General features: G+C 36.3%; 1 protein-coding gene across 1 annotated transcript; it reads left to right on the top strand.

Annotated features, from left to right (window-relative positions):
• Positions 1-2,788: 2,788 nt before the first annotated feature.
• yipf5 (Yip1 domain family member 5) lies at positions 2,789-8,828 on the top strand. The gene is made up of 6 exons (XM_015389860.1): positions 2,789-2,887; positions 5,627-5,741; positions 5,949-6,121; positions 7,100-7,245; positions 7,355-7,536; positions 7,725-8,828. The coding sequence occupies exons 2-6, from the start codon at positions 5,635-5,637 to the stop codon at positions 7,885-7,887; spliced, it is 771 nt and encodes a 256-aa protein (XP_015245346.1). The 5' UTR covers positions 2,789-2,887; positions 5,627-5,634; the 3' UTR covers positions 7,888-8,828.
• The last annotated feature ends 1,809 nt before the right edge of the window (positions 8,829-10,637 follow it).

Raw genomic sequence — 10,637 nt, 5'->3', positions numbered from 1 at the left:
ATGTATTCTGTGTTACCAGAAGATAAGAATATGGGCTCTCTGTATGGAAGTGAATCTCAAGTACCTGCCACCAAGCACCTTTAGTTGTTTGTGAAAGTGCATTTGTGCATGTAAAGTTTATCCAAAGAAAAAATGCTCAATAAGGAAGTGGTTCTGCAGGCACCAGACCACGAAGTCCTTGGTCCACTGCTGTACTCTAAGTCGTTCACATCTGTGTTGAGGCCAACTGTGGCAGAGTCAATGTAGAGAGTTTTGGAGAAAACTGCAGTGTAGAGGGGTCAAGTGGAATGGAGCTAACACTGTTCCCTGTGGGACCCCCATGCTGAAAACCAACCTATCGGAGACACAGATCTGTGCCCTGTGGTTGACCAGTGAGATAGACCAAAATCCAGTGTGACATGTGTCTAAGGCAGGGGTCTTCAACGTTTTCCAGGCCAAGGACCCTCAAACTTAGGGTGAGATGGAGCGGGGACTCTCTAAATATATATTGTATGAAATAGTGTTCTATCAAACTGGTCCTATAGTCACTCTATTACAGATGGAGTACCGGTAATGTAATGAAAGTAATTTCTCCTTGGGATTATTAAAGTATTTCTTATTCTGATTCCTGGTTGACGGGACAGGTGTTGTGAATGAAACGGTGCCCAGCTTGAAAGAGCTCCTGTGTGTCGTATTGAGATTGGATCCCAGTTTTCTTTTTTTCAAAAGAAATTCCTCTAATTTTTAAACCTGAATGCATTGTGTTTTTTTTTTGTTCTAATTCAGATTTTATAGAAAAATGTAATTTTAAGTTAAATTAAGTCAAAATATATAAAATTCCAAAATTATGGAATCCTGGCCTCCATGTACATTTGGTCTAGAACCGCCACTGGCATTGATGACTGAAAGACATCTTCTGCCTCCATTTATCTGTTTACTACAGTGTGTTGAATTCATGTTAATGTGGATTCAAAGACAGTTCAATTAGTGGAAAAAATTGCAGGGTGAATATTAAAAAAAAGTCTAATAAAGCAAAACTTTCGCAACCCCCATGCAGTACCTCTGGGGACCCCCTAGGGGTCGCGGACCCCCTGTTGAAGACCTCTGGTCTAAGGGACAAGCAAACTTAGGAGTCTTGGCTACTGTAGATGGTGTTGAAAGCACTGGAGGAATCAAATAACATGATCCTCAGAGTGCTTCCAGGTTTCTCGAGGTTAGTCAGAGCTTTGTGCAGGAGGAAGAGGATGGCATCATCTGCCCTTAGGCTGGTAGGCAAACTGCAGCGGATCAAATGAAGTCTTCCCCAGGGTGGTGTAAGACCAGCCGATGGTGTAAGACCAGCCATTCGAGCTGTTGTGAAGTCAGGGCTACCGGCCTGTAGCTGCTGAGTTCCTTCTAAGGTTTTGTCTTTGGTACAGGTACCACAGAAGAGGTCTTCCACACTGTTGGTACTTCCCATAGCCTCAGGCTTAAGTTGAACATGTAGCACAAGATGCTACACAATCCATCTGCACATCTCAGAAGCCTGGAGCTGATGCCATCTGGATCTGCAGCCTTTCACACCTTTAACTTCTGCTTATCTGAGATCTGGAAGGCAGGGAAGCAGTTGCAAGAGGGAGACCAAGATTACAGGAGGTCCTACTGTGTTTATAGACCAGACAGGTAGTATGTCAGGGGCTGCTCCTTAAGGCTGCTGTTAAGAAACTTCAAGATGGAGGCAACTAGGAAGCATCCTGAGCAAATGTCCAATAATACCATAACTTTTTTCCTTTAATGCAGATGACCTGTGATTTTACATCCCGCTCCCTCTGGAGGATGAATCTCTAAAGGCACCCTAGGAAAGGATTTCATTTTGGCTGATTTTATCTGGGGTCTCTTTCTTCCAGTCATGATCATTGATCATTGACATTAGAAAAGGTAGAAGTTTGGACATAGACAGACTGATAAATACTTTACAGACAGTTCTTTCTTCACCACAACAGACCAGAGTTGGTTTGATGGTCTGGATGACAAAGCCAAAAAAACCATCTGTCTACTGTATCTCCTGCTTTATTTTGCCATCATTATAACTGATTATGAGCAGTGCAGTTTTCCCAATATAATTAAACTCCAGCAAATAAAATGAGTTGCTTAAGCACATAAAATTGACTAAATTGAAAAAGTTTTGTAAAACATCAGAGAGACGTTTAAGATGCTGTGAAAACTGAATGGTGTATTAAAAGATTTTTACCCAGCAGCTGCGAAATCTGTATGAACTGTTAGAAAAGATTCAAGTCTTCTTTTCATCGTATAGTAGTAAAATATTTTTTTTCAGCATTTATCAAATTTTTGGAAGTTGTAGATTGCAAAAATTAAAACTTTTGGTGCAAGTTTTATATAAAACTAAAAACTAACTAGCTAAAAATTAGAGAGTTGAGAAGTTAATTGATAGGGTTAAAATTAATGAAAGACCACATTAATTTTTAACCTAACAAGATGACAGTGAAATTGTTTTGTTGTTGTTTTTGCTCTTCCTCTGACTTTTTTCCTTTTTCGGTGTGGAGGTGCCATATGCATTTCAGTGGACTGAATTATTTTTATTTAAACATCTGCTCCAAATACGTAATGAGTCCAAACATTGTAAAACAGAGATATATTTATAATTTCTACGACCCTTCCAGTATCTGTTTATATACATCAACTATGTTGGTCTCTTCCAATAAAAAAAAAAGAAATCGGGGGCAGTTTTTTCGATCTCAGACTTATTTTGATACAGTTGCAATTCCAAAGTGTGTCAGCAGGAGTCGCCTTATTTTTTTCATCGAGTAATGTGCTATGTCCCTAACGGGTTTCCGTCTTTCTCCTGACACGTAGCTACTACCGTGGAGTTGGCAGGGCTAAACTTAAAGTTGTCCAGCTGACAACACAGGTAGGAATTATAACCGTAAGGCTTCGTTGAAATAAATGAAATATTTATGAATCTTAACTTAACTGGGATGAGAAAGCCTCATTTGGCTTCTTTACGTCAGAATTTTAAGTATGTGTAAGAGGTAGCGGAAGCTAACAAACTAGCTGCCGATTAAACAGGGCAGGTTAGCTTATTAAAAATTAGAGGCTAGGACTCCAGTTTTCTCATTTTATCCTTACGTTTTCAAATCTTACGATACCCAATGTAAACAGTTGTATATTTATTGCGTTCTAAACTCAAATCATTTAAGTATACTGCTGTATTATCATTATTTTACAGCGTTATTATTGTTCAGTAGGCTAACGGTTTGTCAAACGAAACTAACCAAAGCACTTGGCACCGACAAATACAGAAACATGTATACGGTATTTGCCTCTTTGTTTTTAAATTAAGCTAGCATTATGTCATGAGTTAGAACTGATCCGTTCGCTAATGTGTATTTTTTGTTTTGCCGGTGTGTAATTTAAGGTGCAGGAGATAACATTTTAGGGATGCTTGCACTGCCAGAGTTAGTTTCATTGGCCGTTAAAGACATTTCAGTTAACTTCATTATGAACAAGTTTAACTTTAAGGGTTGTTATATTATTATATAGGGCTTATATAGTGATAATGACTATCAGCAATATATTATGTCAAAAGAAAATAAAACCAAACTAATTCTCATTGCTGTGTTTAGCCATGGATGGATAATTGGCACGATCAAGTCAATTAATTCCCATAAACCTAACATATTGCATATCAGCTACTAGTTCCAGGGTTCCTGCAGATCCTTAAAAAGTCTTAAAAGGCATTGAATTCTTCAATATAAAAATAAGGACTTAATTGGTATTAAAATGTCTTAAATCAGTCTTTTATAGGTCTTAAAATTGGCACCAAGTCATAAATAGGATTCTATTTTTGTAATTCATATCAAAAATTAAAAATATTCACGATAATTTTTTTTTTTTTACACTATAGAAAGGCTAAGCTGTAACCATTATTAGTTTCATCCTGACAGCAGAACCAATAAAAAACATGTTGCAAACAGACCTTGGGGGTGATGCGCCAATAACTTTTTATTTGGACAACATGGGGAAGTGTTCATTCAATGTAAACAAGAAAGAGTTTTCTGCATCGCTAAAAATAGAACCAGGTGATGTATATGAGGAATGACATATTTTGAGCAAGAAGTCATTCAAGCTCGGTACGATGGGAATCAAAGCTGTGATGTCAGGCATGTGAAGAGTGAAAAACAAAGCACCAAAATCAAGTTACAGAGAAGCAGCAGCTATTTCTCAGTTCTGTTCCACTCTTGCCTCTGCAAGGCCTCTACAGCCATCTGAGACGTAAAAAAAAAAAAACACCAGTAGCACCAAATCTCCAGATAATGTTTGGTGGTACGTCAATGAAAGCAGAGCTATTATGGACTTTGAGTAGGGATCAAAAGAAAGTTTGTAAATTCCATTCATTAGTTGTTAAAATTATATCTATTAGTGTGTTTTTGGCTTTCTTCCTTTATGGAAAGTTGTTTAAAATTGTAAACATTTCTACTGGGCCAGAGAGTAATGGTGTATGTTAAAATAAGCATCAGGTTAAATTTGTCTTGTGTGAAGTTGGTCTTAAAGTTTTATTTCAGGGGACAAAAGAAAGTCTTAAAAAGGCTTGAATTTAACTTGCCTTATGTTGTAGGAACCCTGAGTTCATTTTGTCCATCACTTTCATTTGGGCCAGTTAACTTACTGATAAAATATTAGAGATAATGGCGTCCAGACAGATTTAACTTAGACTTAGAGTCAACTCTGTTTATCCCTTGGGATTATTCCTTCCAGGAAAATCTGGTTCCAGTAGTTTAAATATAGTACAAAGAGTTAAAGCAAGATGCCATTAAAGATAACAATACAACAGACAAGAGTGAATATAGTAAAACTGTAAAAACTTGCTTCCTTTATGGTGCATATGATTTACTGGAGATCTTAACAATCTTTGTTTGGTTGGTTTTACTGTAAACAATATATTTCTACAAAAAAAATTACTTTAGGTCAGCGCTTGTCTAAGTGGATACGATGCAGGGCTAAAAAAACAATTAATCAGAATAATTGCAATAAATCGACGGTTGAAATGATCGTCAACTAATTTAGTAATCGATTAATTGTTAACTGGAGTAAAGAGACTCTAAACATACCTTTAGCCGACAGGGCAACCCACCTAGAGCAGCAATTATCATATATATATATATATATATATATATATATATATATATATTGCATTTAAGATAAAAAATCTTTTTCGTCTGTTAATGTTTTATCCAGAACTCCTCAAGTGGAAAAGTTTTAGTTTCAACTGGTATTTTCTCAAAAAGTCTTCTTTAAGGAACCTTTGCCTATCCGAAAATTGAACGAATAATTGATAGATTAATCAATTTGTAAAAGAAATTGTTAGTTGCAGCCCAAGTAAGAAGTCATCCAAGCAGATTTAAAATGCATTTATCTTAACGGCTTCATTTCAAAATTATAAAATTCTGGGCCAACACTTGATCTTGACAATCTTTATGGAATTGAACCATTTTAACTGTGTGAACCTTATATTACTGCACATAAAATGTCCTCAAAGTTGTCACAATAAAATCTATATTCTTAAAAATAACGAGAGACAGATCGTTGGCCATGTTTAAAATCAACAGTAAAGCTTTTAGCTTTCCTTTGTGTCTCTTGTCCTAAACAGAATAAGAAATGTCGGGGTTCGATAACTTCAACGCTGACTTCTACCAGTCCAGCTACAGCGTAGATGACCAAAACCAGGGCGGCTATGGCTACAGCAACTCTGAAAACGCCTACAAGTAAGAAAATAAATCCTTTCCAGTTCCTGCAGTTGTGGCGTTCTGAGTCTTGATATCTATTTCTGTTTAATCTTTATCTTAAAAGTTTAACTCAAGCCTACAGATAACACATGTAACACATGTGCTGTTATTTGTTATGGATGTGTTTGAAGTTCTATTTAAAAATCTCATGACCTGCTGTTTACTGTAAATCTATATCGCCCTCAGGCCGTACGGTCAGTACGATTATTCGCAGCCCATGGGCTACCCATCCCCAGGAATGATGCCACCCCAGCAGCCGTATACCGGACAAATCTTCCAGCCCACACAGACCTACACCCCATCTGCATCACAGTCCATGTACAGTAATAGCTTTGACGACGAGCCGCCTCTGTTAGAAGGTAACAGAACTCATAACCAGAGCGGAATTTAAAATGTCAAATATTATGTTGCACAATCTTTTGCTATATTTACAAACACCTTCAAAAGCATCGCCAAATAAAATTTAGACATTAATTAATGTTTTCTAGTGATGAAATTGGTATGCTTTATTTTTAGCCAAAATAAAACTGATAGTTTTTTTTCCTGTATATGATGCATTAAAGAGCCAAATTTAAAGGCTATGGTGCTCCGTAAAAAGAAAAATATATATATAAAAGGTTTTAACAAGACCTAAAATAATTTTTGTGAGTTTTTATAGATATGTGCGTGGAAAGGATTTCCATCTTATCACTAAAGAAATTTAAGGCTCATCTACCTTATTTTACATTATTCTTTGTTGCTGTGTCTCTAAAATTGCCATTTAATCTTGACCACAAGTTTATGTTCTTATTATAGATCACTCATCATTCCTACTGATATAAATGGAACATTCATTCTCACAAAACATATTTCACTTTGCATAAAATTTAGTATTATATTTATTCCTAAGCTTTAGATTGTGAAAGCATTTCCTTGATCGATGCTATTTCCAATCTAGTTATTATTTTAAGAGTGTATTTTAAAATGAGCTAGTACACCTTTATATTATATTTGGGGATAAATTAGATCTTAGTGTCCTGCTTTACCTGTTTTGGCTACAATATTCCTGTATGTTACCATGGCAATTTAAATATACTGCCTGTTGTGCTCCAGTCAATTACAACTGTCCAAATATTAACTAACATCACTTTTTTTTTTTTAAAGATAATGCCCAGAAGAAATTTGCCATTTGTTTTTGTTTTTTTTCTGAAAAGAGGACAAAAATGTTTTAAAAAAATGTTTTCTGTAAAAAAGAAAATAATCAGGAAAATATCTTCAGAAAATAAAGTTCCACACATACTAATATATTTTTAGTGAGATAATACTGAATAATATTATTTTTTCCTTTTTATTTTCAGAATTAGGGATCAATTTTGACCATATCTGGCAGAAGACCCTCACAGTTCTCCATCCTCTAAAGGCAGCAGATGGGAGCATCATGAATGAGACAGACCTGGCTGGTCCAATGGTCTTTTGTTTGGCCTTTGGGGCAACTCTGCTTCTGGTATATAATGAACTTAATTATTCTTTTCAGTCTTCACAATTTGAGTGGATTTTAATCAATAAACCCATACGCTCTGTCTAACACTTGTTTTGTTCCTTTCCAATAACAGTCAGGGAAGATTCAGTTTGGTTATGTGTACGGCATCAGTGCGATCGGTTGCCTCGCCATGTACTGCCTCCTGAACCTCATGAGCATGACCGGCGTGTCCTTTGGCTGCGTGGCCAGTGTGTTGGGATACTGCCTCCTTCCTATGATCATCCTCTCCAGCTTTGGAGTCCTCTTCTCATTACAGTAAGTTCAAAGCCGAACTGTATTGCAGGACTGCACTACGTGGGATTTAGTTTTGTCTTTACAAAAGAATGGGGCTTAATCAATATAAAATGTTGCATAACCTAACAGTCATGTCTTTCACTTGAATTAAACCACTATGGCTTATTTTTTTAACTGCTGATTCCAACATTATGTCTTGCTCTCTCCAGGGGTATGGTGGGGATTATATTAACATCAACAATTATCGGCTGGTGCAGTTTCTCCGCCTCAAAGATCTTTATCTCAGCGTTGGCCATGGATGGGCAGCAGTTGTTGGTTGCTTACCCCTGTGCTTTGCTATATGGGGTCTTTGCACTCATCTCAGTCTTCTGAAAAAAAAAGTGTTTGCACATCAGTTTAAAATAACTGCTCCCCCGTTTCTGTAATTCAAGTGTAATTAGCGTCACTGTAATTAGTGTAATTATTGGCTAATTACACAGTTGCTACAGAAAAATGGGAGCCTCCTCGTTTGAATGGCACCAAGGATTCTTTTTTTTTTTTTTTTCAAACACCTCCTTTCACCACATTCCGACCTGAAGTCATGAAGGCTGGAGTGGATCGTAACATCTAGGAACCCTCTGCAGCTTGTTCCCGTCATGCATCCTAAAGAAGAGGACTGTTGAGTGAACCTAATGGAAAATAACTGCTGCGGACCATTTCTACCCCTGTATGCCATCATCCAGTTAATGATTGTCTTTATTTTTATGCATAGGGACATGAATGAAATAGAAGTTGACAATGGAACATCTAGGAAGTATATTTTATTTACACACAAGAGAATATTTCTCATGTTTTATTTAGAAGAGGGGCCGAGAAACAAATGTCACTAATTATTTGTATGAAGAAGAATGTTGAGATTTTTTAGGCAAACGACCACAGGATCTGAAATGGCAACTCTAAGGGAACGAACCTACTTTCTCACTAAATTAGTCTACAGCTGTTTGTGCTGCTTTTCCTCAGTGGATGTTTTCCTACTCAAATTTTTTTTAGGATATAAGACTGAGAAGAGCCATGGATCATCTTTACCAGAGAGACATCAGCTCAACTGCTTGTTCTGACCTTTGGTATTTGCACAGGATTGAAGTAATTCTCAAAGTAAAAAGATAAATAAATAAATAAATAAAGCAGGATATGATATTGTGGGTCTGGATGAAACTCCAGATAGACCAGTTTCTATTTACATTTCCCACTTAATTTAGAGACTCCTCTCTTTGTATGCTTTGTGTATTCTGTACATGTCTTATCCACATTAAAGTTGCTTTTGAAAGTTGTGATTACAAGGTGCTTTATTTAGTCATGGTGCTTGGAGTTAAATTAAAGACAAATTCACTGGAGGTTAAAGTGTAATTTAAGATGTGGTCCATTTACTGTTTGTAACAAAAGAACAGCCCATGGATGCTTGAATATACATTTTAAATTAAATGTTAAATGTATGTTAAAGAAATAACATCTTGACCAACTTTTGTAAAAGCAATTTTATAGATCAGAGTAAATAATATACAGGCTTTGGTCCACCTGGTGGTGGTGTTTGGCATATTGTCAGTTCAAAGCAATAATTTTAAATCATTTGATTTGATAAGAAAAGACAAACAGAAAATTAACCAGCATTAGGTGGAAGAAAACAGGAAATCTCCACCTTAGCTGAGCGTTAATCTGAAACTGCCAGTAACAACTGGAGGAGCGGCAAAAAAATAAGTGAGGATTCTGTTAACAGAACCAGTTAAAGTTCAAAACAATCAGTCTTTCAGACAAAAGTAACACAAAACCCATAAGGCCCATTTCATGTTTGCCAGAAGTCATGAAAGCCAGTATTTACCCTGTATGACCTAAAGATAAAAGGGTTAGTTGGATTTAACAGGACGTTAACACCGATGCCATCATGTTTCTACAGTTGTCAGCCAATTTGCAGCTTATTTCATTTGCAGAATTGTAGATCTTTATTCTTTCAGATTTATTTTTTCATTTACCATCTGCAAACATTTAAGGTTTATTTACTTTGGGCATTCCATCACATACGTCACATTTTTACAGTCACCTTCACAGTCTATAAAAAGGTTAGGGTTTGTACTTATTGGTAGAAAATTGTGCAAACAAGTCTATCTATGTACATATTTACATACATTCATACAGTGCATATACTGTAGAAATATATATATATACAAGCACTGCATCTGCCACATTGTATGCTCCTTCCATACAATGTAAAGTTAATAGACCCAGTTTAATATTTTAGTTTCCACACAGATCAGAAAAAAATAAATATTCTCATTAGATGTTGCATTTGCAACAAGCTGCCACTGGGTGTCAGTGTTTAGCTTGTTTTCGTTCCATCGGTTTGTTGTTTTTTTTTCTTCTATTTACTGGCTACAGGCTGATATTTCCCCAGAGCAATGACTAAATCTCGACTTCTTTTTACATTAAGTCAGAATGAAGAAATTTACAGCCCACTGTAGACCAGTTTAACTCCAATAAGAGGCCAAACCCACCCACCATGGTAATCATGCTTTGAGTTCTTGCTTGTTACTAAGTTATTTGCTGTTCTTTGTGTCTGGTTCTGTTTTTCAAAGGATTTTGTAATAAACTGTTGGATGCTTATTTTTTTAATGTTTCTTTCTCTGCAAACAGCTTAGTGAAAAATACTATGAGGAACAATGTTGATTTAAATTAGAAAATTAGGATAAAGTACACCACAGAAAATCAGTTGTATTTAATTGAAATAATGATTTTGGCAGACTCAGAAAATGAGTTAAAAGATATACATGCAGGACATGCATCCTGATTTAGTATCAACAGATTGTTTTGTTTGAGTCTGGGAAAAGGGACCACCATGGCATTATGTCATCTAATGGGGGATAATCTGACTTCCATCTGGCCAGAGTGACTCACGGCTGTCCCGCCCTCAATGAGCTGGCCTGGCTGACCAGTGGACAGCAGCTAAGCATGAAGGAGGGAACATTCTAAAATGGTGAGGTAAAAACACTAAAACAGGATAGACACCTTCATTAATTACTGCTTGATTTACACCTTCATTGGAGAGAAAATAATTCCAAGGTCAAGAGTAGTCTGCAAATTTAAAACTTCTT

This window comes from Cyprinodon variegatus, unplaced genomic scaffold, assembly GCF_000732505.1.
Source record: "Cyprinodon variegatus isolate N-32 unplaced genomic scaffold, C_variegatus-1.0 Scaffold478, whole genome shotgun sequence".
NCBI lineage: Eukaryota > Metazoa > Chordata > Actinopteri > Cyprinodontiformes > Cyprinodontidae > Cyprinodon > Cyprinodon variegatus.
Note: the sequence above shows the minus strand (reverse complement) of the source record. Positions and strands in the feature narration are given on the sequence as shown.